The sequence below is a fragment of the Volvox carteri genome (genome assembly GCF_000143455.1).
Source record: "Volvox carteri f. nagariensis unplaced genomic scaffold VOLCAscaffold_25, whole genome shotgun sequence".
NCBI lineage: Eukaryota > Viridiplantae > Chlorophyta > Chlorophyceae > Chlamydomonadales > Volvocaceae > Volvox > Volvox carteri.
In genome coordinates this window covers 497,679-525,162 of record NW_003307568.1, presented here as the reverse complement: position 1 = coordinate 525,162, position 27,484 = coordinate 497,679, and the positions used below count along the sequence as shown (strand labels likewise).

Here is a 27,484-nt window from a genome sequence, read left to right as displayed (position 1 = left end):
CGCCAATTTATGTTACGCTGGCGTGTGTGTGTGTATGTGTATGTGTGTGGCTTGCGGGCTCCTACTAGCTTCCTGTTTCCCATCCCCCCCTACCTTCTGGGTCTCCCTCCCTCTCTCTCTCTCCTCCTTACACGGCCCCCCGCACCCTTCATTCCTCTCCCGCCCAGGGCCCGACCGCTACCAGCTGCGGTCTGGCGATGCAGATCCCGGCCGCCGGGGTTATTGACGCGCTCATCAACGGCAGCCGACTCAGCTGGAGCGAATCTCCGGTGGGTCCGTCGGGATCTATGGGGGGTGGGGGGAGGCCGGGGGGGGAGGGGGAAAGGAAGGGGAGGAGGGGGCTTAGCTACACTTCCGTGGTTGGTTCAGGTAGGGACAACTCGCAGTGAAGGACATTGTGCTCCATGAGACGTGGCCGCCGTCGCCCAGCTAGCAAGCTAGGGGAGGGTTATGTTGTGTGTGTGTAGGGGGGGGGGAGGGGGGGGGCGATTGAAGGAGGCCCCCGGGAGCTCACCACCTTTGCATGTCGGAGTTCGCTGGGGCCGCTGGCAACTGACTGCGCAACTGGCGGATGAGCGTGACGTGGATTATGCACTGCATGTTGGCTTTGTGACTAACTGGATTGATTACATGGAGGAAGTGACAACTTTACCTACGACACAAAATAATAAAATAATCCTTGCTGCGGATGTGCATGTGCATGTGCATGTGTGTGGGGGGGGGGGAAGGAGGGAGAAGGGTTTTTTGGGTGTTTTCCTCAAGTGCCCTGGGCCACACGCCTCTCTACACCTGCTTCCGTGGCTTGGTGCGATGGTGGCGATGCCTCCACTTCCCCCATGCTGAGGGCATACCTTGTCTCTCCTCTTTCATCCTCCTCCTCCTCGTCCTTCTCCTCCTCCTCCTCCTCCTGTTCCTCCTCCTCTTCGGTGCCCTTTAGGGGAGTCTGGCCCAGTTCATCATTGGCAGCCTGCTGATCATCTGCGGCTTCATTGGGGTGTCATTGGAACCACGGGTCGTTACCGCCGTGTGGAAGAGGTGCTGCGAGTGCGGGGGGGGCGGCGGGGGCCGCGGCGGCGGCGGCGGCGGCACCAGCGGCATAATAGGCAGCGCCGCCGCCGCCTGCGGCGCCGGAGGCCTTGGCTTGGGTAGCGCTGGTGAAATTTATCCTGAGGGATCAGGGCCGGGGTCAGGGTCGGGTCAGGACGGCATGGACTTGCGGTCCGATGGGCGACATGGCTGGGATTCGATCCGGGGACCTGTCGTTGCGTCCATGATTTCGGCGGCAGAGGATGCGGCGGGTGGGAGGACGTGCGGGGAGCTTCACGCGGAGGCGCGTGTGGGTTTGCTTGGGAGCGAGGGGGAACTCCGGCGGGGTGGGCGACGGGGCTCTGCAGGCGGTGCAGGGGGGAGCAGCAGCAGCAGCAGCGGTGTGTGGGGAGGTGGGGCGGGTGGGGGTGATCAGCATCAGCATCATAGGGCTGTTGGTGTGGGCGGGAGAGGGGGGCGTGGGTTGCTGCGGGGGTTTGGCCTGGGTGGGAGGCCAGGAGGTGGAGGGGGTGGGGGCGGCACTGTGGACTTGCAGTCGTACATACCGTTGAATAGTACGGCAGGAGCTGACGGGCCTGGGGTCGTAACGGGTGGCCGAGGGCAGGCGGCTGCGGTACAGGGTATGTGAGGGGTAAGGGAGGGGTTGGGGAGGTAGCTGGAGCACCTGGGCGGGGGTATCGGAGATGGGGGCGGGGAGGGCTCCGCAGCATGAAACCCAAAGTGCGCACAAGCTCTTAAGGTTTGGGCGGTGGACGCGCGTACCGCCCCGAGCTAGTCCTCCTCGGCCTCCCCTCCCTTCCCCGCTTTCCCCTTCTTCCGCTCGCTCGTCCTCGGTACGTACGGTGGCGCACGTGTACTGCACTCTCGTACCGGCACCCGCAGACCTCCATGTGCACTAATGGACTTGATTGGGGAAGCATGGGAAGGTGGAGGGGTGATGGGGAAAGACGAACCACGATGGGGAGGGGGTGTTGTGGTATGAACGTGCGTATGGGCTTCTGGGGGGAGTGTGGAAAAGGATGTGAGGATGCTGAAACAACCGGTGGGGAAAGATGGACGAATGCGACGGTGCCTTCCCGCGGGGTAAACTTTTTTTCCAACGCGCGTACAACCTGGCCTCCCAAGCTCACGGACATGGGTATGTGAATGTGTGTGTATGTGTATGTGTGTGCATGTGTCTCTGTGGCTGTACACCATATGTGCGAATTGGGACTGCTGCCGCTGCTGCTGCTGCTGCTACACTGTTCTGCACTATTCTATACTGGGCCCGTGCGCAAACTACAAAGGAGTAGGAGAACAATAACCGTCTGTTTGCCGCCACCACATCGGGCGTTGTGCCCGATGTGCCCGAACAATATCGGTTATGCATAGGTGTGGTGGTTGGCTACAATATAAACCTTTTAGGCACAGCTCCCTTCTGTTGAGGGCTCTCCCGGCTTTGGCGGCTCTCAACGAACTAACTAACTAACTGCTCTTTAGTGGCCATGGTTTTGGTTAACGCAGCCCGGCGGGTTGTGCAGCGGGGTGGTGGTGTGGGGAGCGTTGGGAAGCTGACAACACCAGCGCCGCCGCTACCACCACCGCGCGGGTTGCACACTGTGCACGGGGCCGCCCAGCTATCCCTGAACACACACACGTATGACACATGCCTGGTCATCCCCCTTTGTTACCCGCCGTTAGGGGATGAAGCCCCAAAAGGGAGTCCAAATGGGCGTCGGGGGCGTCCCTGGGGTAAATAGGGTATGTGGGTATATAATATAGTGAAGGCGTTATGGATGGAGACTGCAAAGATACATACAAACGCAGTGACTAGCTGTCTACTAACGTGTTTGCACAGGGTTTGGCGGGCTAGGACCGCGGCTTGTTGTGCAGTCCCAGTGGTGGGGATGGGGATGGAGAGCAGTGCTACAGCAGCGAATTGTGTTCTTAGCTGGGAAGCCGGGCGGCTGCTGCACGCATAGTAATTGGTGAGATTGCCATTCAGCCGGTAGCGCCAGTCTGTTTACCCGCCTAGGTTGCTAGTTGCCCGGTTGCTAGGCAGCCTGCTGGGCGTGCTTGCCACAGCGGGCAGCCTGCCAGCGGGCTTCCTAACCGGGCGTTCGTAAATAACCAGGAGGAAAGAACGGGGCGGTAGGGTTCCAGGCTCTCGCATACAGTTTGTTGCAAGTGCTTATGTCGCCCGTATGTATGTATGTGTGGGTTGTCGGGGAAGTGGCGCTGGCGGGGGAGGCAGGGAGGGCAGTCGAGGGTATAAATAGGCTGAAACAGTCCCGATGATTTGACCTTAGCATATGACGACGTTTATATCGGTGTGTTAGGAGGGTTTTACCTCGGTTAGATATTAAGGTAAAAAACAAAGCCCGAAGTTCTTGTATATTTTTGTGCGGGAGTGTGTGTGTGTGTGTGCATGTGCCTGGATGTATTACATGCGTGCTGCGCATAAGGTGTATGGGTGTGGTGTATGGGTCTGCAGAGGGATCACCACGTGCGGGTGGCCGCTGGCTGGGGGCCCTATAACCGATAACCGCCATACACCAGGGGGTTCTTGACCGCTTCGAGGTCCGGTGCATTGTGTCCCCGTCAACTCCACTTTCCGGGGCGTCGGACTTCAGGAGCATCATGGGCGGACTCGATGAGCTCGTAAGGCCCACCGACTGGGGGCCTGCCTTGTAAGGGACACGTTTGTAGTTAAGGTAGATGAGCTTGCTGCGCCCACAGAGATGGTGTCATCCCTTGGGGGGGGCCTCTTTGTGACGTGCCGATATTGCACAGCCACAGATGGTCTGAGAGTCCGCATGTATGCGTGTGTGTGTCTCTGTAACATATCGATCCGGGCCTGACGCTGGCCAGGGGCACCTAACCGTATACCCCAACGGGATGTTAGTGCGTTACGTTCCCCTTGCGTTACCCAGAGAGGTGTAACGAGTACACCCATACACGAGCCAGATAGTAGCAGGTACGAGCGCAGGTAGTTGTTAACCTGCTCGAGGTGATATGTTCATGAGCTGCTACCTTAGGTCAACAGAGTAGAGGGCAAAATTTCCGAGAGCCCTGAGCCGTGCACGGGTTTGCATAGGTAATGGCTAACAGATAATTGACCAAATGGCAAGAAACGTAAAATACCGCCATTTTGCTTCCAGGCTGCGTTGCGAAATACATCTGTGCCTGAAATACATCTGTACAGATGTAGAAAAACATTTCATGCGGCGCGTGCTTCAGCACAGGTTTTTTCGGGGCCGAATACGTGCCATCTATCCATAGCTAGCGGCAGGCCGTCGCTTCCAATAGCAAACACTGAAGCGGCGTTGTTAGGGCGCCTTGTCGATTGGGAACCGAACGATTTTGTGGAGTGTGAATTAGCCTTGAAATTGCAATTCTTTGGAGCGGCAGCAGGTACGTAATTCGGTATCGTACAGTCAAGGCAGGTGAAGCATAGCATAGCGCCCGCTTCTGAGCTACGTAAGGGCAAGCACGTCGGTCAGTTGAGTGGTCATCCCAATTGACAGTCTTCCTTTTTTGGGGTTACATGTGAAGTAAAGCTTGTAAGTGCTTGCAACGCGCCGATCATCATTCGGCGCCTTCTTTTCGCCCGGAAAGCAGTATCTATAGTTGCTGCTGCTGTTGCTACTGTTTTAGTCACAGCGAGAAGCCTAGCGGTAAACAGTCCTAACAAGGTATCATCTCTTCTGACAGAATTGGGGTGACTCGTCAAGCGGTTGAGATGAAGCTTCGCAGGCCGTTAGACACCCTAAGTTACGACAACCATCGCTGTACTAAGGTGAATAGAAGCTTCCACCTGGAACTTTGTGAAGCTTACGACAAGCTCAGTGCTGTAGGTATGTAGCAAGGAAGCAAGGAGAAATGCATGCAGTACACAAGCAGCCGCAACCAGTGTATATAAAAAAGGTCCTTTATCTCCATCAGCATCATCTCAGCCAACTAAAGCTTATACTCTCAACCTCAACGCATCTGAATTGTTATCATCGCTCGTAGCTGCGCCAAAGTGTAACACGACGGTCATCGCAAACTGTCCTGTTATCGGCCATCGGCAAATTTCAAACAGTAAGGTAAGCTCTAATCATAAATAACTATCGTACAATGCAGCTAGGTTGGTGCCTTGCTTGTGGATCGTACGTTTGCTTCACTTCGATGCGACATGATGGTCCTACATAATTTCCATCGCAAAATCAGCATTAATTGTAAAAATCGCGATGAATCAGTCGTAATCAAGCTCGGAAAAGTCTTCTCTCCGACCGCTGTCGTTGCTAAGACCTGCTTAGTCATCGTACCTGCTCTTACCTGCCGCCTACTTGCCTGTCAGCCTTGTGAAGAATCCACCATTACAAATCCATATCCATATCCACAGCGCGCGATGAAGACGCTGTCATCACTGCTTCTTCTCGTCCTCGTGGTGGCCCCCGGGCTGCTGCTGGCGCGGACGGGCACTGCCACCAAGCTCCGAGGGCTGGGAGCGCTCAGGGCGGAGACGACGGCCCTGACAGACGGGAGTGAAGCAGGTAGGCAAAAATTACAGGAAGCTGACCGACCAGCCGGCCAGCTGTGGGTGAGCAAGATGCCTGTACGCCTAGATGTATGTCTACATGTCTGTATGGTTACCTTGCTTCGTGGCAGCGGAGTCCTATGTAGACCCAATTCCCGCACGGCTGTCACCAGTAAGGTATAGGCGCTGGGCGGGTGATTGGCCGCTCAACCACCTTCATGCCCACCTGCCAGGAAGCCACGATAACAGGGGAGGCGGTTTATTATAATGCTGGTTTATTATACCTTACTAAGATTGCTCTACTACCGTACAGTACACTCGCACACCTTGGATGATCCAGCTGACGTCTCACTGCCCTTTATGCTCCTGCACTTCCCCAGCATCTACCTCCGCCCTTCTGCTTTGCTGGGGTCGCCGGGACCCCGCTCACCCCGCGCGTTGTTCGCACTGCTGCAGGAGCCGACCTGGACATGAAGGATGCCGCGGAGGGCACCGATCAGGCGGCGGATGTGGGGCTCTCTAGGAGGGCCGCCGCGGAGGCCGCCACAGCAGCCCTCTGGCCCTACCCCTGCATTCCGCTTCGTCGGCTAGCTCAGCTACCTGCGGACACAGTGCTCCCCTTGAGACCCTGCCCCGACGACTTCCCCGAGGATTTCCCGCCGCCGGTGAAGAAGCCCCCGCCGCCGCCGCCAGTGAAGAAGCCGCCGCCGCCGCCGCCAGTGAAGAAGCCGCCGCCGCCGCCGCCGGTGAAGAAGCCGCCGCCGCCGCCACCAGTGAAGAGGCCGCCACCCAATGATATCAACGATCCCCGCTGCCGCATCGCCGGAAAGTCCGGTGGTGTCAATGCGAAACCAATCTATTGCCCGTGATGATGAAATTGTTCATGGTTACGTCGTAGTCGGTCAGTCGGTCGGTTGGTCGGTTTATTAAGTATTGGCACCGACTTACACTTTTAGTGACTCCGTCAGCAGGACCTCATCCTGCGCAGTACATACGCAGTACAGATGCAGTACATAGAACATGTACATAGCAAGCATGTACATAGATGGCCTCGAATGTACAGCTCCTCGTCACTTGCGGTCATGAATGTAGATGTGAGTGCGTGTTGCACCTCGGCTGTCTTGCTCAAGAGAGGCGTGACGAGTGCCCATACGAGCTAGGTGGAGGCCCAGGAGCTAAGAAGCCACAATATGCGACCCAAAAACCGGTGTTGAAGTCACCAGCAGAGGTCAGGTTTGGCCGGCCCTGCCGATCTTTGCCTCACCGGTCGTAGGGTGCCGCCGTTTTACCTGGGGACCTGGATGGTGACGTTTTGCCACGTGGTTGTTAATAGTTGCTTGTACGTCATATGAGTGACTGCTGGCCCCGCCAGTGTTCACCAGTATTCATTACGGATCATCGCCTAACGACCGATTACCCAAGCTCAGCCATGCGACGATGCAGGATGCGGAGCGGGCGGAATAAACATCGAAGGGGCGGGCGATGCGTGAGTGCGCGACAGAGGCTATCTGGACAGAGGCTGCAGGTTGTAGGTTTTTTATTGCAGAACTTGTGTCAAGAACCTTGGCTCAGGACTGCAGCTCATGTAACTGTTATCTTTCAAGGTCCATTTGCGAACTCGTCTTCCAGGATGGCAAGGAGTACGTAGAAGTCTATCTAGAAGCCGATCCTCCTGGATACCGCACCCCGATGTGTTCGATATGTAAAAGTCACCACCTCGTGCATCAAAATTAAGGGGGAGGTCTTCTTCTTCTCCTTGGGGCCAAGGGACCGCGTGTCCCCCTCCGGGGAGACGAAGGGGTTCCCCCAGCATCGAGCAGTTACCAAGCGCGGCCGTCGTGGATGATCCTCGTCAATAGCAGGGCCATCGCTGCAATATGTTGGAGGCATCGGCAGGTGGTGGAGTCATGGGCTCATACCGCGATACGACCAATCGGCGTGCTACGTGCAAAGCTCTGCCGTCCAGACACCTTCACAGAAAACAAAACAAGGGCAGCAGCCGCTTTCAGCTCAAGGCTTCCAGGAAATTAGAAGGGCAGTGTATTTCGCGTACGACGATTTGACGAGTATTTTTCTTGATTCTCAAAATCTTGCACATGCAACGCACAGCACACACGGCGGGGAACGAAGTAAATCCTACACCACCTGCAGCCCTAAAGCACAAATCCACACGGCACTGGGTTGTGATAGCGTAGCACCGGGATGCGTGGTGTGTACGGCTGGGTGAGCAGTGCCCTCGCTGCCATCAAACAGAGACGCAACGGCCGTTGCTATTGATTGCACTTCCACCAAGCTCCCCAGCTGGGGAGTCCATGCGTCCATGAGTCCATCGGCGCAAGGACCTCCGGGTAATACACACCGTTATTTAGCGCGGTACCGATCCCAAACTATGTCCAATCCTCAAACCGTACTAAGGAACAAGCCCTGGCCGGTGAACGGAAAAGGTGAATGGCGAGCCTGGCGGTTGGGATTCCCAAAGTGCCTAGAAAGATGCATATCCTCAACGGAGGTATGGGCGGTGTAGCTATTCCCTAAGAAAGTAAGTGGAAGATGAAGTTAGAAACACTGACGTGTTTCCTACCGTCTTACTTCCTCATACTGAAACACTGACGTGTTTCTAACTTCTTCTTGCTCCGTTGTGTCTAAGGGGTAGAAGGGAGAACCCCGTTAGGGCGTGCATTCTTTTGTTCCTTCGTTTGTCTGTTCACTTCATGCACAACATTGAGCCAACTGTAAATTCTGTTAGAGTCGCCTGTTCAAATTCCATGCGAGTAAGCTCGTTTTCGGCAGGGCAAACGGAAGATGACGCCACACACATGTACGCCGTGTTCATGTGCAGCTTCACCATGCTCATCTCGGCTCCACTCCGTTGGGTCACTAGTCTTTGGGATGGCTTCTTCCTTGCAGCTTACATCTGCTGCCTGTCGCGACGTTGAAGTGTCATATGGCACTGCCATACTACAGCCGCTTCCTAGCACAGCAACTCTTGAATATAATCGCTCAGGAGCCGATTTGACAGCGCGGCAGTACAGGCAGGCGAGGCAGGCATTCGCGGCCTTGGCGGCGGCGGTAGCACTCAGATTTCCTTGGATGCGCGTATGCAAGCCCAGGAGAAGACGATGATGCTGGTTCGGGCCAGCGCCCGACAGAAGGTCGCCGACACGTGTGCAACGTGTGGGGGGTCCCCATGGTGTGACCGGAGGCCCTTCAACTCATGCACGCAGTGGCTAATTGCATGGACTCGGGCGGTTCGCTGGTATACCACAGCAGCCGTCAGAAGCTAGGACGAGGTGGCATTGAAAGAGGCTACTCGGCAGCGTATGGAGGCCTTGTGTCGCGAGCAGACACCGGCTCAGCAGCAACAGGCGAGGGAGCCTGCACAGCAGCGCATGCAAGATGTACGGCAACGGTGTGGGTGCTACAACCCTAACGACTGGCCGTTAGCTGCGGCAGACACCCGGCGGCTGTGTCTGCTCGATGTGATACGACAGCATTTCGGTGTGCCATGCAACAACATTGCTAATACAGTGCTTCTGGAGGCCAGCGGGTTGGAGCGGGAGGTGGCATTTGTGCAGAGGAACTGGAGAAGTTCGTCCGCAGTGAGATGCCTATGTGGCTGTGCGCCCCTTGCAGCTACATCCACAGCCGGTGGCAGGTGCAGTGGGTTCCATGACATTACCTCCCCCATAGGGTTAGGCACTACCGGTAACGCGCGACCATTGCCCCCTTGAGATCCCAGGATCGAGACTTCACAGGGTCGGAAATCTATCCGGTGGAGGAAGTTTTATGCGCCCCTACCGTTGGACGGCGGTGATCTGGGATATAGTTAACCTTCGAGTCGACCAGGAATGGAGTTGGGCCTCTGTCGACCCGGCAGATTCCGTTGGATGCTTGTGGTGGGTGCGGAACCTGAGCGATCCACCGAGAAGTTGACTAGGGTGACTGGATGAGGGTGCTCCGAAATACCGGGGAAGGCAGGGTTTCGCAGGATAGCTGCCACGGGTAAAGATATACCCCCCTGTTTCACACATCCCCCACGTGCCGCTTCTGTGCCAGACATACAGCCTACAGCGGGCGTCCCGCGGGGTGCCAAGGTGGTGTACCGGCGCCCATTGGCTGCAATGCACCCCGCCGCTCCCTGCCCATACCTGCCCATACCACCTGCCCACAGTGCCATCATAGAAGCTGGCGTGCTGCTATCAACCGACGGCTGCACAGCACACAGCCTTGTGCTCGTTTAACTACTCGCCACCCATCTCCATCAGCTTAACTCGCTCCTGCCCACCACAGTATATGCACAGCCAGACTCCTTTGCCCTGCTGACGGCGGCATCGCCGCAACATCCCTCGAGAACCGGCACTACTTCTTTAACGACCGCTTCATCAGCCGTCCTCGGCCATCCTCACCCCGCCCACCGATCCCCTACTCATCCTGCCGCAAACGAACCTCTACACCGCCTCCTCACCCACAACCACATCATCACCCTCCTCACCAATGCTGATACCAACACACCGCTCAATGCCTGCCTGCAGCACATTAAGGACCGTATTCACGCCAACCACCTGCACCTTCCCCAGCCCGTCAAACAGGTGGCTCCCCCGCCTGACGTCATCATCGAGATACTTATGGACTGGATCAACACCATCAACCTATAAGTGTCTCAGGAACGCGGAGCATGGAGCTCAGCAGTGTGGAGCGCGGATCTTGGGAGTGTGATGTGTGTGATTCCCACAGGATCCCTGGTAGGCTCGAAGGCCACTGAGACACGGCTGTGCATGTAATGAATTATACAAACCATGCATAAGCAAAACCCTAGGTAAGGTGAAAAAGTAATTCATGATGTTATCTGCGGTATTGGAATGGTAAAACTAGGGTATTATTACATCAGACAGCCTGAGGATGATCAATCTATCACTTTGTGTATCGCAATTACTGAAGATATGTGAGACCCAAGAAAGGAATTCGGTGACGGAGTCCCTGTTGACGTCCTTTCCTTCAGGTAATGAGATATGTCAGTGAGCTCCTTACAGCAGCAGCAGCAGCAGCAGCCTACAGGAGGTGGCGGTGCATGTGCTCGAGCTCTACATGTTAAGCCACATACATGTTCAAAATTCAAAAATACCCTGACGGAACACTGGCAGGTTTAATGTAGAAGTGGTGGGGGACTGTTGCAGGGGTGAAAACGTAATATGTATGGTTCTCCATAGTTGGCGCCCTTCTGCTTCACAGCATCCTTCATCCTGTTCCTCTGCCGCTGATTAATTGTAAGTTCTCCCTGGGGCCCTCATAAATCACCCTCTGCTGCTGACGGCCCTGCACTAGGACCCAATATGTTAAGATCCAGCACACAATTTGTGTTCTGACGTGGACGCCACCAAAGTACGTCACCAAACCCCAACATCCAAAACTAGTTCTCCGGGTAGTGAAGGTTCCATATTCATGGATGCATAAATAAAAGGTAGCTTCTTATTACAGCATGTTAATCTGTTGTACAAGTCCTTCAGTTGCTCGTCCCTATCGTATAGTGGTTAGTACATCACGTTGTGGCCGTGAAGACCCCGGCTCGAATCCGGGTAGGGACACACAAGATTTGTGACATTTTCCTTGCTGGCATGCAATTGGTATTTGTGTAGCGTCTTTCGCCTGCCTACTCAACTAGCCTGCCTGGACAGGTGAGTGTGTATTTTGCTAAACAGATTAAATGAGAGTGTCCTAATAAGCTCAACAGAGCCTCCAACAAACTTGGGCTGCAAAAGCAAGATCATCGCATCCATTACTGGAGTTGGATGCTACGTAATGTGGCCATCAACCTCCGACCTGCCCCCACCCCACACAGTAGTATTGAGCGGCCGGCTGATTATGGCATATGCTTCGCTTGATGTTTCTCTTGTGGGATCTGCATGCACAGGTCCTGGTGTCCATGTTAGGACTGAGTGAACAATAAGGGGGGGCTTCCCTGGGTTAATCAGCAGCTAGCTATAGATATCTCCCCACCAGTGGTGCTTTAGACGTATCTTTGGAGTATCAGGCAGGCCCCAGCCACGTAGTAATGTACTGTTTACTTGGTTGTTACCTGCCTTCTAATGGTAACCCAGCTTGTCTATCAGTAACCCACAATGGGTCATATAAGCACAGACCATGGGGTTCGGCAGCGTGGCGTGCACACGACTGGCACCGCGTCATTTGTTCCAGATCTTCACTGATCGGTGCAACTCGTTGGTAATTGTGCGTGTAGTGCACACCTCGGCACGTCCTGGGGCCGTTCCAAGAGCGACCGACTCCAGATCGAAAATGACTTCAAAGACACACTGCTTAAACGCTGGCCGAGTCTTTTTTCCTTGATCTAGTCGTATGTTTCATCTCCTTGGGAAATCGGCTTGCTTCATATTAGAGCGTCAGCTTTCTATGTTTTAATTCTATGTTTTTGAGAGCTACGCATTTCAGGACTGCCCTGCTCGGCGGCGGAACCTGTCCCACTGTACGGCTCAGCAGCCCTACGGCTATCCCGGGGCTCAACACCACGGAGCATGGGGCTCGAGACAGCAGACCATGACGCTCCGGAGTGTGAACTGCGTGGGCCACCACAGTGTTGGCCTTGTAGATCAAAACCCAAACATACAGAACTCTGGATTACGGATTGTATAGTTCAGTAGCCCACATTCGTTGGTACATGAGCGTGTAGGCTACGAACGTCAGAATCCCTACATGCTAAATGCCGCGCATTCAAACGATATCCACCACTTTCTTTCTTTTGAGCCGTTACTTATAACGCTCAGGTTTGTCTGTACGTGATTGTACGTAAACACGTATTATTACTTAATTAGTGTGAGATTGCCATGTGCGCCACTAGTCCATCGGTAGGATATTTGCCTTCCAAGCAAAAGAGCGGGGTTCGACTCCCCGGTGGCGCAACCCTTTTGTATATGTGTTTTGAATCCTGCATGACCCCTTGATCTTAGTCCTTAGTAACCGCACGGTGCCTAGCATCCTTACACAAACGTCATTGTCAAATCACCTCTCTCCACATATGTTCTCATCGTAGGGCAAGCGCATGTAACCCTCGAGCACGCACCAGCGGCGCCCATCCCCCAATATGCCCAACCCTCAAACCCTGACGAGAACGAGAAAGATGCCCTGGCCGGTGAACGGAAAAGGCGTGGGAACCGCAATTGGTTGTGATATTGGTCCTTCCCGTACTTTTACTCAACGTCATGCGCAAGATGGGGCACAGGCCTGGCCTGCAGTTGTGGCAAACCCACCAGGAATCGAATTTACGCAAAGACGCTTCAAAGTTACTTAACATGCGTACATGTGGTAACTGGCCGCCGACAAAGCCTCTCGAGATGCTGGAAGCGCGTTTAGTGTGTATGCATATTGACGTTTTGGGTCGTACAGTACGACAGCTACTAACATGTAGGCTGCTGAGCACACGAATTCCCCGATGCCCCGGAACCGTTTTTAAGCGCACATGCCGTCGCACCAGATCCTTCAGGATATCGGTGTCAGAATAATTTTAACGAGTCTTTGCTAGGTGCCATACATGGTAGGGCACGGAAAGGAGAGCGATGGGGATGTGGTCAGGTAGATGGAAAAGGGAGAATTTGAGCTACGGGGAGATCAAGTTTACCGAAACTTTTCAATGAAGCTTAGAGAGATGTATATAACGTGATTCAAACCTTTAACCTTTATACTTCCTGTAAATCTTAGTGCTTTAAGTTTTACACTCGACTACCGAGATTGCAGCCGTAAATACAATGATTTGAAACTTAGACGTGACAGGTGGGATGCAATTTGAACTTCTATGCCAGGTTCTGAACGGTTGCCTGTCGGGCTGTCAGTTAGTTAGTTGCAACACTGGACTTCTACATCAGCTCTTGTGTACCGGCAGGGCGTGGATCGACGCACTCTCGCTCGGTTTCCCGCCGCCGCATGCGTCTGCAGACCACCTCCGAGGGCAGTACCTGCTGCTGCTGCACCCTCCCCTCCGCTCCCCCCCCCACCAGATCACAGCATACTGCCTGCACACATCCGCGCCTCTTCCTGCACCAGCCAGATCAGCACCCACCCCACCCCACCCTACCCCTCCCCACCACTATTCCACCCTACCCCTCCCCACCACTATTCCACCCTACCCCTCCCCACCACTACTCCACCCTACCCCTCCCCACCACTACTCCACCCCACCACTACCCCACTCCCATTACCGTCAGGAGGAAAAAACACTACATATCCCGACGATCACCATCCCAGGGCGGAAAACCATCCCAGAGCCCAAACCGGGCACATCCCAGAACCCCACATCCAGTCCTCTCGCTCATCTCACCTCGCTGAGAACATTTTTCTTCAGTCGCCAGTTATCCCAACAGAAGCGGCAGCAGCACACACACCAGCATCGCCAGCAAGGAAACAATCCCTTCAGAGTTCAAAACAATTCCTGGTACCAGATCCAAAACCTTGATTTTATTAATTCATACCAAAAAATCATCTTTTTTATTAGTTGAAGGCTGCTCAGTGCCATCTTGTCGGTATGTGCCACAACCACTGCGCCTGCCTGTCAACTCAGCCAGCCAGGCAAAACACCAGTCCACCAAACCAAACCGACCAAACAGCAGTTTCCACCACACCGTCCCTTCACAACGCCGCCACGGCCTTGCTCAGCACATCCACGGCTGCGTTGGCGCTGGCCAGTGCCTGGGCCGCTCGTGTCGCCTCCGCCGCTTTCCGGATGCGGTCCCTTTGCAGGGCGCGCCAGTCGGGTGTGGCGTTGCGCTCCCGGGGGGCCAGGAGCTCCAGGGGCGCGCCATCGGGCAGTACACAGTTGCGAAGGGTGGCAGCCGCGATGACGCGGGAGAGCTGCACAGGGGGCACAGAGGGCGAGAGTGCAGTGCACAGTGGAGTGGCCGTCAGCGGTTGGCGGAGGTGGGAACCCCCTCCGGCACCGGAAGACCAACAGCAGCGGCAGCAGCAGGAGGAGGAGGAGAGTGCAGTAGGAGAGGGTGGATGGAGGGGTAGTATTGTATAGGAGGATAAGATGTAACAGAAAAGAGGTATTCTTTAATTACGTGGGAAGCGGTGAACAGGGCGAGACAGTGGAGGGTGGTTCGGGTGAAGCGTATAGGAAAGGGCTTTAGTAACCCGCGGCACCAACTCCATAGCTATTTACAGTTAACATATCTTTAGATATCGCCCCGGAGCAGGCAACTATTGATAAATAATAGTTGGAGGCATGATGAATAAATAGCACTGACAGCATGCGGGCATAAGAAGCGGGAATACCGCCGGTCGCATCCCACAGCTCACCAATTTGACAGCCTTAGCATCCGTGGACAGCGCCGCCGTTGCTGCTGCTGCTGCTGCTGCCGGCGACTCAACATCCGACTCAGCCACCGCCTTAGCCTCCACCGGTGCTGCCGCTGCCGCTTCATCGTCAGCTCCACATCTGCCGCTACCTGCCTCACTCACCCCCTGCTCGCCTCCGTCCAAACCTTCCATGGACCCCGCTGCTGCTCCTGCCGGCCCTCGACGTCCCTCCATCTCCGTCCCCGTCCGCACACCAGCACCCGCGTCCACTTCTACACATGAGGTTGCAGCCATTGCCTCTGTTGGCGCCTCTGTTAATGTTGCCGGCTGGGATGGTGATGGTGGTCCACTGCCTTTCCCTCCCAGCCACCAGGGGCTGAGTATCGGACTCTGGAGCAGCAGCTCCGAGGCACCTAACCGCAACCGCTCCCCCTCCTCGTCCTCGCAATCCGCCTCCGGAGGGGATGGAGGCGCCACCGCCGCGGCAAGACCCGAGCCGCTGGTCCTTGCGCCACGGCGCTGCTGATTACTCCTTGCACTGCCAGTGCCGCCGTTCGCTTCCGCCGACGGCTCGGCCGCAGTCACGGTGGTGCCCCCGCCGCCGCCGCCGCCGTCGGCTGCCGCCGACAGCGACAACGCCGCGTCCAGGGCTGGTGATGCCTGCGGCTGCCGTGGTGGATGTGACGGCGGCGGCAGTACGCTCATCCTCGCCACCACTGCACGGTATTAGCAACCACAGCTGGCTTAAATCCAACGAAGTGATGACGGGGTAACGGACAAGTGAGCCATGTCCCAAAGGATCAGCCAGCGCCAGCCTAGAGGTGCCGCAAGATTCAACGCACGACGGCCCAAGCTGGGAGAGCTGTTACCCGACAAAGGCAATCAAGCCCAAGTAGAAAAAACATCATCATAGCGAAAAAGCAAACCTTCCCATTACCATCCACATTCATCCAAACCCCGCAGCAGGCATCGCATCCCTCTCCGGCCCCAGAAATCCGTGCGCATACTTGCATTCGGGGGGCACAGCACAGCACACAGATCCTTTCCCAACCGCTTCCGCCAAATAAAAGGCGCGAGTGGGGTGACCCTTCCCCGCATAAAACCCTAAAAAGGATGTATAACCCGACCCTTCCCCAGCCAGACCAGCCCTACCATCCGACCAAGGCATCCATCTCCCTCTTTATCGCTTTCCACTATCGCATATGTATGCACTTAACCCTCCATACCCTTTTTCCCTTCTCTCCCCCCCCCACCCGACCCGTGTGCCGCCTTCTCTTCTTCCCCCTGCCAACCCCAACACCCCCCCCAGTATCCCTCCATAACTGCATCAGTCTATCCTTGGCATCCGCTTCACTCGTTAAACGTGGTTCGTCTTTCCCCCCCATACCTTCCCCCCCAAAGCCCCGCACACGCGCACCTACCTAGCATCAGCCACTGCATCTCCAGAAGTCTGGACCCCGACACCCCCATGTTGATGGCCAGCCAGTACCGCAGCTGGGAGGGCCGTCGGGACAGGGCGCTGAGCAGTGCGGGGACCAGACCGGCCTGCGCAGTGGCAACAGCGAGTGGGGCGTGGGGCTGGTGTGGGGAAAGTGGTGGACTGTGCGTGGATGTGGATGGAGTTGATGATGATGATGATGATGATGATGACGCGGGCAATGTGGGGGGACGTGTTTCAGACCAACAGGTACTCGGCCTCACATACTTGACAGCTTGACCGACCCCACAAAAACCCCAAGTCCACCGTATGCGGTAGCAAACACCCGGAGTATCAGGTGTGCCTACCCACCCGCCCACCCGCCCGCAATACTCAAAATCCTTTTTCCATCGCGGCGTTAAACCCCCCAATTCCCCGCCGCCGTCAGCCCGCTGCCCTCCCCAACGTACGAAACAACACACACACATACATACACACATACACACGCATGAGTGCCCCGGCAGCTCCTGTAATAGGTAGATTGTCAATGAGTTTAAACTTACCGTTGATGTCACTAAAGTGTACATTCCTCCATCACGAACGCCCGTCGGATGCCGGCCCAAAGTTGATCTTAATTGTGTGCGTCTTGCATATATCAAACTCCTCCTTTCCCCCTAATTTCGCGACTGATTGCGACTGGTTATAGGTACGTTTTACATACTTCTGGCGTATCCGTCTATCCTTGGCGCGTCTCATCTGCTTCACTCGTTCACGTGGTTCGTCTTCCCCCCTTTTTTTCCTGCCGCCGGGGTAGTAGGTTGCTTGCGCCCCCCACCCCCACCCCCACCCTCACATACCTTAAGCAGCTCCGTCCTGGCTCTGCACTTGGCCCTGCCCTCCAGACGGACCCCGGACGGCAGCTCCATTGCTGTCATACCCGCCGCTCGCATCGGCCCGTGATGACCACCTGCTGTCCCGCTTCCGTGCCCGCCCGCCGCCTGGCTCCGCGCTGACGCCGCGCCACCACCCGACCCACCCGACAGCAGCGCCAACAGAAACGCGCACGCGTCTCTCAGTACAGCCGCATTGGAGCTGCTTTCCAGCACGTGGACCACGCCAGACGCCAGCCCAGCGTCCAGCAGCGCGTCGATTAATGCTTCCTGAAGCGGCGGCGAAGCCGCCGCCGCCGCCTCAGTTTCTTCCCCCTCCCCTTCCTCCTCCTCCTCATCGTCCCCTTCCTCTACCCGCGGACCGCCCTCGCAGATGTTAAGCCACTCTGTCAAGGTCTGGAAGGTCAGGGAACGCAGCCGGTCGTCGGAGCTGGCTGCTAGGGCACGCAGCAGCGCCGCCAGCAGCTGACTCCCCCCTGCGGCCCAAGGCGCCGCCGGCCGGCCCGAACTTTTCTGGTTGTTGCTTAGGGAGGCGGCAACAGCTGAACCTGAAGAGTTGGGGGCGCTGGGGCCAGGGCCAGGGCCAGGCATTAGGAGAGCGGTTCTGAGATTGGCTGTTGAGAGGGTTGTAAGGGCCAGCAAGCCCAGCACTACCAGCTGGGGAGTGGTGCTGAGGGGCAGCTGGCGGCCGCCGGTGGAAAAGATCTGCACGAAGAAGACCTGCGTGTGCAGGAAAGGAGGGGAAGATGGTGGGGAGGGGGAAGTCCAGAACGTAGAGGGAGGCGACTACTAGGGGTTGCGTGGAGGTGGCTGTAAGAATTTGGAAATGGTGCCCCGTGCAGATGGGGATGGTGGGTGCGAAGCTAAAGGGGGCTTTAAGTTAGAATGGTGACGGAGAATATCTATTTTGAAAATAGGCGCAAAAGGCAGCGCAAGCGGGAGCGGCAGAGGGTTCCCATGGGGTTCCATCTCGGGTCCTCATGAGGATTATGCCTTCCCTCATAGCTGCGCCTCAGGGTGTCAGGGAGAGCTTGCTGACCTGAGGAGTAAGCGCGATGCTCTGCGGCACTTCATCGGTTAGCGGCAACAGCTGCGGTACCAGGCTTGCGAAACCAGCCTGAAGCAGCAGCTTGCGCCCAAAGGAGCTCTTTGGTCCAGCCTCGAACAAAAACTTCGAAGCATTGAGGCCCCAATGCACCAGAGCTTCCGCAGATTGCGCAGGCTTGCGCGCCGCTTGCCAAAGCCCCGACATGCATTGTGCAAAGCTGATATTAGCTGGGCAGCAAAAGCATCCTCCCCGCCACCCAAGTGCGGCAAGCTTCAACTCTCGGGACAAAGTGTTAGGCAGGCTGCGAATGATCTGCTCCTGGGCAGGATCACGAATACGCCGCAGTTGAGCCTGATCGTCTGGGGCTGAGGTTGCGGGCGCATTAGCAAGCCGCTCTCCGTCGGCTGCCGCGCCCGCTGCAGCTAGTGCTGGTTGATTCCGCTGCGAGCGTGGCCTTGGCATTTTGAAAGGACCAGCAAGAAAAACTTGCACGTGCAGATAACTATTCGCAGTCGTTTAAGTTGGCCTAGTTAAGGATTCTATCCCCGCTCTGACTAAAGAAAGCAAATGGGAGGAGGTGTTTCCTATGCACACATATAACATGGATAAGAAGATTTTGATTTGAGCGTGCAAGAAACCTCTGTGCAGTAGGTGTAATCCACGATGCATAATTCTTCTCACCAACGCCTGGGGAACAAATCGTGACAGAGGGTACACATAATCTTGAGCCCAGGATTCATATACCCTTCGAGAGTTTCTAAATCTGCGTGGCCGTTCAGATTACGCGATGTTCGGAAAAATGTTTCCTGTCCGCTTGTCTGACCGTTGTCGTGCATGGACCTGCCCGCTACGTCGAAGCATGCAGGTACAGAGAATTCCTCTTGATACTATGGGCTTTCGATGACATATGTTTTTCGCGGTCAATGAGCCTCCTGGCTCGTCCGGGCCTGCGAGGCCAAGTTTGTATGAACAGTTCGTATTGTACACCGTACCTTGCATACTTTGGGGGCTGTTTATTATGACCATGGCTGTAGGCACAGTCTGATATACACGATCTCTTCAGCAGCACAAGTAACGTCAAAGTAGTGAAGGATCCGTCAGGCCCGAGCAGCGCAGATCACTCCAATCTAAACCGTTACATCGGCAAAACGCATTTCTAAAACATGCTGAAAGATAAATGTGTCAAATTGCGCCGGCTCCTCCTCTTTCTAGCTGTTGCACTATACTCGGCGCATTCCACAGCAGGTGCCAGAAGTGCCGGGGCCAACAGTGCCTTGCGGCGTCCTCACGGACAGTTTCGCTACACCTCAGTGCTTCCTGAACGGGCGCCATGCGTCATTCTGGAGCGACGCTACGTATCTTCGCCCCTGGAGCAGAAGTGGGTTAAAGCCGCAGCTAAATGGAAACAGGACGGCAATGGCGACCTTGGTGACGTCAACCCCTACTGCGACTTTCTCACCGAAACCATGCCCGACATCCAGCGCATGCTTACCCGCGTCGAAACGCTCATGTCGTCCAACACGACGCTATCCGACGCTCCTGATGCGGATGACGTGCTGTCGTATTTCAACATCACAATACAATGCGGCCCGTTCAGAGTTACGCGAAAGGAACACATTGAGTGAGTGGATGGTTGAGGCATGTCGGCGCCAGGCTGGCAGACAGGGGGGGGGCGGCCCTTGGGGGGACCGCACTGCGGGAGTCAGAGCCCAACCCGTCTTTCGAACTTAATGAACTTCAGAAACAAAGAGGGTCAATTGCTACAACAGTCGTGCTCCATCATTCTCCTCCTACGCTTGCTTGTGCCTAGCAAACTGTGTTGTCTGTCTACGCTCTATCCTCTCTTTGTCGAGCCCCCATCTCCATGCCACCACCACAACTGCTCACAACTGCAGAACCACATAGCCTTTTTTCACCACCGTTCTGAAATCACACGAGACTAGTCCTGGCCAAACGGTTTATCCTCATTCCTCAGTCGTCAGCCTCAGTTTGCTCGATGCACGACGAAAACCACACATCACAAGCAGCACTTTGAGACTCACCAAAACCGTCCTCTGCTCCTCCTCCTTTGCTTTCCGCATCTTACATCTTCCCCGCTTCCCTCCCTATCCCTTCTTGCCCTGGCAGCAGCTTCAATCGCGTGTGGTTCGTCCTTCCCTATCCCTTCTTCTTCCCCACATCGACAATTCAATCCAATCGGGATATCGACAGCTGAAATAACACTGTACATCTGTTTTGCATGTAACATCAACCCCCTTCCCCCCCTCCCCCTTCCCCCTCCCCCTCCCCCCCCTTCCCCCTCTCCCTCACCTTCAGGTCCCTGGTGGGGCCCCTGCGCCACCCCTTCTCCATCAAGTGCCCCGCCCAGTTCACCCAGCTTCCACCCCCCACCAACATTTTCGATAAGAGCTATATGCTGCTCGCCAGCAGGAAGGGGCAGGGGCAGGTAGCTAGGAACAAGTAAGTGGCCTTAGGGGGTGGGGATGCGGCAGGAGGCGGGGCGGGGGGCCGCAGGGAGGTCAGGCGGAGGAGGAGGGAGAAGGAGGAAGGCAGGGACGGGAGCGTACGGGTGTTTCATGGGGAGGGAGGGGCACTGGAGCAAGAATTTCGGGAGTTGACAGTTGGTAGTTGGTGGTTGTGAGCGGAGATTCAGGAGTCGAGTGGAGGTGGCTATAGGGGTGTTTGCAGTGGGTCTCGGGTTGTAGGCTCAGTCAGTATCAACCGAGGACGGAGCGTGCGTGCCTGTGTGCTACTTATAGGGGTGGTGGGTGTGCGTGTGGGTGTGTGTCTCGCTGTGTAGAGTTTTGTGAAGGTGAGGCCGCTGTGTACCGATGTGATATTGGCACGGTCTGTGTTGTGCGGTGGATTACATCGCCTGCGAGTTCTGTACGTGTGCGTGCACACGTGTATGTGCGTACGTATGTAAGTTCGTCACTTGAGAGGTGTTTGGGGGGGGTGATGTGCAGTACATCGAGATGTGGTGAGCGAGAAGCGGCTCCTGGGAATGAAGGCGAAGTGGGTGTGTGTGGAGGTTGAGAGGGATTACTCTCGTACGTTTGACCGGGGGTTTGCCGCCGGAGGGTTCCTCATCAGGGTTTCAGTTCGTCATGAAAAGGTTACCACTGTACGGCGGTTCCGTACAGGTACTACCTGGACGCTGGCGCAGGCATCGGTTACCTTGCAAACTCCAACCAGTATTGGATGGTCCAGTCGTACGAGCAGCGAGGGCTTAAGTTGGACAGGGCGATCTTCTGGGAGGCTTCGCAATCTGACGGTAGGTTGGTTGGTGGTTGGTGGTTGATCAGTGTGAAAACCCATAACAACGCTCCGGCCGACCCTTACCGACCCTTACCTTTAACGCACATAAGTCATCATGCAAACACATGCACATACGTACATGTGTACAAACCTCCATTTGTTTCATCACTCACTACACACATACAGACATATACACACGTGCGCGCGCCCACCTGCGTTACAGACAAACATACGCACAACCATTTCCAGATGTCTGGCTTCCTCGTTACCTTTGATGGTATCCTGTCGCCGCCACCCCCTCCGTCGCATCGCGCGGGAAACGAGTGGCCATCGACACACACAGCAACAAACACACACACATACATACATACATACATACATACATACATACATACATACATACATACATACATACATACATACATACATACACACATTCCCAACCCTGTCCACTCCCGGTGCCCGTCCCCCTTCTGTCCCGTACGACCCTCCGTACACCGCACGTGTCTTACGGTGTCTGGTACTTTCCTCGCGGTGTGTTGACTGCTGCCAAAGCACACAGACATACGCACAACAAATGTAGCAGGCTCGACAAGTCATCGCACATCACTCGCCATGCGATGCATTTCAAAGGGATAATATTTCAAAGGAATAATAATAATAATAATAATAATAATAATAATAATAATAATAATAATAATAATAATACTTGCGGCATATTTTCCCCTTCCCCTGGTGCAAACACACACGCAGGCATGACTGTGCTCCGAGACGTGCCGTCCGAGATGTTTCCCGCCTTCACGTTCTACAACATACCCGCCCCACAGGATCTGAACGACGGCCGAAACCCGCTCAACGTTGTCACCAAGCTGGCAAAACCTGAAGACTTCGTATCCATCAAGGTACGATAACGGTTACAAGGAAGTACGATCACGGATGTACGGACATACGGTCACGGATTTACGGGATAGCGACGGGGGATGTGGGTTTTGCTGGGGGAAAAGATGAAATGCGATGATTGATTTAGTAGGACAGGAGGGAACGTGGAGTCGATCTTAGTTGGGCTGGGAGGGTTCGGGGAGGGGGGGCGCGGAAAGGGGTTTTTGTACGGAAGGACACGACACGGCTGAGGGACGAAGCAAAGTAGTTAGCAGGTAGCGGGCAGCAGGTGTAGCCGAAAGAAAGGTTTGACACTGACACTCACAGCTTGGGGAGCCCACCCCAGACTACATGTTGAAGATACCTCTGATGCGTGCATGCATCGCAGCGATACAGGCCAAGCGAAACATCAAAATCCAAAATACCCGTATGCCGTATGCCGTACCGTTGCACCGTTTATCTGTACTACATCAATGCATCGTTTTCTGCATCTGAATAAAAAAAACCTGCAGCTGGATATTGATCAGCCCGATATTGAAGATTCCTGGTTGAGAGCCATCCTGGACGGCGGTCCGACGGGTCAGTCCAGGTCGCGATACGCCCAGCTGATTGATGAGCTATTTTGGGAGCATCACTTCAACTTCATGCCCATGCAGGTGAGGTGGGATATGCCAGGCTGCTCCAGGGGGAGCAGGCGCGGGTAGAAGGGGTTATTAGGCGGTGATATATATATATATGGTCTGGTCTGGTCTGGTCTGGTCTGGTCTGGGTTGACACTACTGCGATTCGCGGTTTAAGGTTCTGGGTTCGATTCCTGGGGAGACCCCCGAATTTGTCGGGAGCGCGAGATTATGGCTAGCTGCTGAGATGTGGAGTTGAGGTCGCAGTTGATGGACCAGATTCGCACGCTAGATTGGTGGCGATTGCCGAACCCTCCGTCTCTTCGGTTGTTCGGGTGAATGGATGAGGAGGGGTCCTAGATGGCTGGACCCGCCGCCTTGGACTTACAGTTCGTATGGCGAAGTATAGTGTGGTAGTGGTGGACGGTGCTATAAGATGATAAATCGTAGAACTGACAATGTGATAAAGCGGCCCAGAAGCCTCCCACTCTGTAACATTACATTACATATATATATATACATATATACATGTATATATATACATATATATACACATATACACATATACACATATATACATATATACATATATACATATATATACATATATATATATACATATATATACATATATATACATATATATATATACATATCACGACTTTTTTTACCCCAAAACACCCATTGGCGGATGCAGATCCCGTGATATACCCGGGGTCCTCTACAGGCGGGCGGGCGGGTTAGTTTACTCTAAGATTACACTAGACAATACAGAGATGGTGGTTGGATGCTGAGGATGAATGTGTCCTCTACCCCAAAACGCTTTGCTGTTTTCAACTTCCCGCAGCACGCGGCCTTTTTTGAAAGTTTTTGGCCTCTTTTTTCGTGTTCGTGTGCACCTCGGTTCTACACATCCATCCGGACGCCTGACGGTGCCCAGGGGGGCCACCTAGCCGTATACCCCCAAACGAGAACGACCGCCGAAGCACTCCGTCATTGGGCGGGCGTTACAGCATGTGTGTGCATGTGTGTGTGCATGTGCATGTGTGTGTTTCATTTATTGGTTAAGAAATCACTCAAAACACCTGATCTATGAAGTCGTCGCCTTTACTAATCCTCCCAGGCCCAATAAATTCCTGACATGCCCCCCGTGTATTCACATACTTGGATTACACGCCGGAGTATCCTAGGAGGCCTTCCCCCCCCTTCGCATCAACTTACTACGGCTCCTAATGTATGCGGCCATACATATGCCCACCTAGCCCACGGCTACGGCACTTTATGACCACCACGAATATACACAATTTGCAGCACCACCATATAAATCCACCGACTACTGCGGGTGTTGCTGTTACTGCTGCTGTTGCTGCTGCTGCTGTTATGGTGTGCTTCCCCCGTGTTGCGTCTCCGTGTTCAGTCATGTTGCTGGCAAAGCCTGGTGGATATGCAGTCCCAATTGGTGGACAGCATGAACCTATTCATCCGGCTGCGGGAGCTGGGAATCAGGTCGCACTACTGGCAGTAGCAGCTGTACGACATAGCCATCGGCACTAGCAAGTGTACGACATAGCCATTGGCAGTAGCAAGTGTACGACAGCAGCCATCGGCAGTAGCAAGTGTACGGCAGTAGCAAGTGTACGGTAGTAGCAGTGGAGACTGCACGAGCAGTGGCCATCTGGTGCGATGTCCCAGTATATGCTCTGCTTGGTGGTGGTGGGATCCAGCCAAGACTCTGTGATGAACATGTAAAGCTATATAGACACATGTGCATGCATAGAATGCTTGGCTGCTGAAGGCCTGAGGGCTATACTGTCCAATTCAGTTCAGTTTATTAAGTTCCCGAATGTTCTCGGGGCCTTGCATCTATTCTCCTAGGTTGCTCTATTCCTACCTCCTAGTGCTGCTTCGTGATTGTTTTTTTCTCGGAAGTTAAGTCGGAAGGGAAGTTAAGATTTTTGATTTCATTCCTGCACCGACGTTCCTGCACCGGCATGAGTTATGATCGATTGCATCGGTTGATTAAAACTGCCGTATTTTGGTGTTGTGGAATCCTTGTTGTGGAGGTCATGGTGGCTGCATTGATTGAACAGTGTCTCATCATGCGCATGGTCATCAAGGTGCATTATTCCATGGACCTGGCACTATAGGTGTCTGTCTGTATGTTTGCCTGTCCGCGCGTGCTTGTTCCTGCTGCTGGTTAGTAATTATTCACCTTGTCGTCTTTCACCTTTCCCTTCGGTAGTCGTTTTACTGTTGTTGTCTCTGTCACGAGCTCTTCCTGAGCCCCATCTTTTGTTAACCTGTTGGCCGGCATGGCCTGGTTGGAGGTGAACATGGTCCATTTGTAGCCTTCCATGCTGCTTCCCCCGCCCGCCGTCTGCTATCTTGGCTGCCGCTGCTGCTGCTGCTGCTGCTGCTGCTGCTGCTGATGGTGATGATGATGATGATGATAATGATTGTCGGTAAAAATTTTAATCGTCCATAGACGGGGTCGTTGTATAATTGATCGGACCAAGAAATTTAGATTGTGTAGAGCTGGATGGTCTATATAGACTGTGCCATGGTATGATAGACAGGCCTGAAAGTAGATGATATGTCTACAGACGATCGAGAATTTTTTACAGACGATGATGGTGATGATAATGATGATGATGATCCCCTCCTCCGACTGGGATATGACCCGCGAATGCCCCTGGGTAGGATGGGGGAGATCCTCATGGGAAGCAGGCGCAACGTGCTGCATGTGTTGCTGTTACATACTGTCCCTCCCAGCAAATGTATCACGGCCATGTCCCGTCAAACAGTGTCAGCCCAATGTGCATTGGACAGCACCACAGCTGGCCCCACCCCTCCCGACATGCACAGCTCCACCCAGCGGATGCACTACCAAAATGCCTCTGCAAAACAAGTCAGTCTAGCCGGTATGTCATGCGAGCAAAACAGTGTGCCTCGCCCCACCCCATGACACTCTGGCCCTGAACGCCCCAAGCACCAAGCACCAACCCAAGTACAGGCATATGTTGCCGTTGCATACTGTCCTGCCCAGCGAATGCTAAACAGTGCCCCGGCCAGGCCTCTCCACCCGGGGGTTCCGAACATATCGGCAAACTTCTTGCGGGTGGCCTCGACACCTTGAGTCCTGTCCTTCAGCCGGCAAGCTTGCTCATACCAGGGCAACCTAGGGTTCCAGCTGTCTACAGGACTTGTCGCGTCATAACGACTGTAGCATCGACAAAACATGTGCGCCGGCATCCCCCTCGCGTGCCCAGTCTTGCCATGCAAAAACATCTGCAGCCTCTGCAGATATTGTGGCGAGGGCAGGTTCCTTGCCACGCGCACTGCAAAATGCTGTCATCAGCCTTCCACCTGGGCTCCTCTGCTTCGCCGTCGGATCCACTGACAGCAGCACCATCGCACCCACTGCTGCTGTCGCTGCTGCTCCCTCCTGCCCTGCTCCTTCCATTGCCAGCAGCACCGCTCCCAGCACCGGCGTCACCCCACCATCTGCAGATCCACTGCCTCTAGGGCCACCAGCAGCAACAGCAGCAGCACTAGCAGTGCCCCACCATGAGCGGCAGCACCACGGCTAGTTCACCAGCAGCACCACCGCTAGGGGCAGCCTCCATGTGTTGTAAGAGGAAGCAAACGCGCAAGAGCTGTGCACTCGCGGTTGCCATCACCCCCGGCAATCTTTTGCTGTTAGCGGAGACGTTCCAATGTATTTGCATTACTTTCGCTTACAGCGGAACGTGCCCCTGCAACATCTTTTATCGTGTGGTCGCCTTTGTCACGTGGTAGTACGTCATGTAGTAGTACTTGGTGCCATCCCGGTCTGCAGACGGAGAAGCGACCATAAAAGGAGGGGGTTTTCGAGCCTCCCTTTGAGCGCGGGCGATCCCGGCGGTGCCCTGCCTTCCTATACCTGACACCGGCTGTCTGTGACACACGGAAGGACCCTTCCGTAAAAACCGAAGGCATATATCCGCATTTCATGCCGCATTGTATGCTGCATGCCGTACTACAGCTCGCTGTGGTAAGAAGTACAGCAGGGTCTATCTATATCGTACATACAGGAGTGCAATTTTGTCACGCGGTTCCGGGTTGTCGCCACGATGTGTTATGTTGCCATCGTAGGTACGCGCGCGATGCTTTGGTTGTGGCAGCGGGGCAGGAGGCGGCAGGCAGGAGGTGAGGGGAGATATGTCTCGGAGAGAATGGCTACTACGCCTGGCCTGGCCTGGCCATGTTCCTGCCCCGTCCCCGAGGGAACCTGGTCTGGTTGACACATCTGATTTCTCCTCTAACCTCTCCGTTGACTCTCTGACGGGACTCCATCCATGTGCGCCATACATGCCTTTCAAACCAATTGCAGCGGCAGCACGCCGTAGAGGCGGTATAGGCGGGAGGCCAGATGGTGGAGACTCCGGCGTTGGTGCCCGCTGCTTTTGTCGGGGCGAAACAGGTCGAGCGCGTCTTTGGTTTTTTCCCTTGACTAACAAAGCATCAACGATGCAAAACACACGG

At 54.9% G+C, this 27,484-nt stretch overlaps 5 protein-coding genes across 5 annotated transcripts in view; 3 read left to right on the top strand and 2 right to left on the bottom strand.

Moving 5' to 3' along the window:
* The window catches only part of VOLCADRAFT_92257 (uncharacterized protein), a gene marked incomplete at both ends in the record, with an annotated part of 7,010 nt that extends 6,569 nt beyond the window's left edge, over positions 1–441 (top strand). Inside the window, 2 exons of the mRNA XM_002951726.1 lie at positions 168–269; positions 430–441. Coding sequence (XP_002951772.1) covers positions 168–269; positions 430–441 — 114 coding nt within the window. The remainder of the gene's footprint in view (positions 1–167; positions 270–429) is intronic.
* Positions 442–997: 556 nt separating this feature from the next.
* On the bottom strand, positions 998–2,533 carry VOLCADRAFT_92256 (uncharacterized protein; the record flags this gene model as incomplete). The annotated part of the gene is made up of 6 exons (XM_002951629.1): positions 998–1,038; positions 1,090–1,166; positions 1,257–1,388; positions 1,593–1,655; positions 1,918–1,950; positions 2,517–2,533. The coding sequence occupies 6 exons, from the start codon at positions 2,531–2,533 to the stop codon at positions 998–1,000; spliced, it is 363 nt and encodes a 120-aa protein (XP_002951675.1).
* Positions 2,534–5,419: 2,886 nt separating this feature from the next.
* VOLCADRAFT_92255 (uncharacterized protein) lies at positions 5,420–6,417 on the top strand (the record flags this gene model as incomplete). The annotated part of the gene is made up of 2 exons (XM_002951725.1): positions 5,420–5,564; positions 6,005–6,417. 2 exons carry the CDS (start codon positions 5,420–5,422, stop codon positions 6,415–6,417), a joined length of 558 nt encoding a protein of 185 aa, XP_002951771.1.
* Positions 6,418–14,179: 7,762 nt separating this feature from the next.
* On the bottom strand, positions 14,180–18,665 carry VOLCADRAFT_92254 (uncharacterized protein; the record flags this gene model as incomplete). Its single annotated transcript, XM_002951628.1, has 5 exons — positions 14,180–14,401; positions 15,011–15,564; positions 16,270–16,393; positions 17,123–17,875; positions 18,195–18,665. The coding sequence occupies 5 exons, from the start codon at positions 18,663–18,665 to the stop codon at positions 14,180–14,182; spliced, it is 2,124 nt and encodes a 707-aa protein (XP_002951674.1).
* Positions 18,666–19,366: 701 nt separating this feature from the next.
* Positions 19,367–24,485, top strand: VOLCADRAFT_92253 (uncharacterized protein; the record flags this gene model as incomplete). The annotated part of the gene is made up of 6 exons (XM_002951724.1): positions 19,367–19,824; positions 20,520–20,663; positions 21,347–21,477; positions 22,215–22,363; positions 22,853–22,996; positions 24,378–24,485. 6 exons carry the CDS (start codon positions 19,367–19,369, stop codon positions 24,483–24,485), a joined length of 1,134 nt encoding a protein of 377 aa, XP_002951770.1.
* Positions 24,486–27,484: the final 2,999 nt, after the last annotated feature.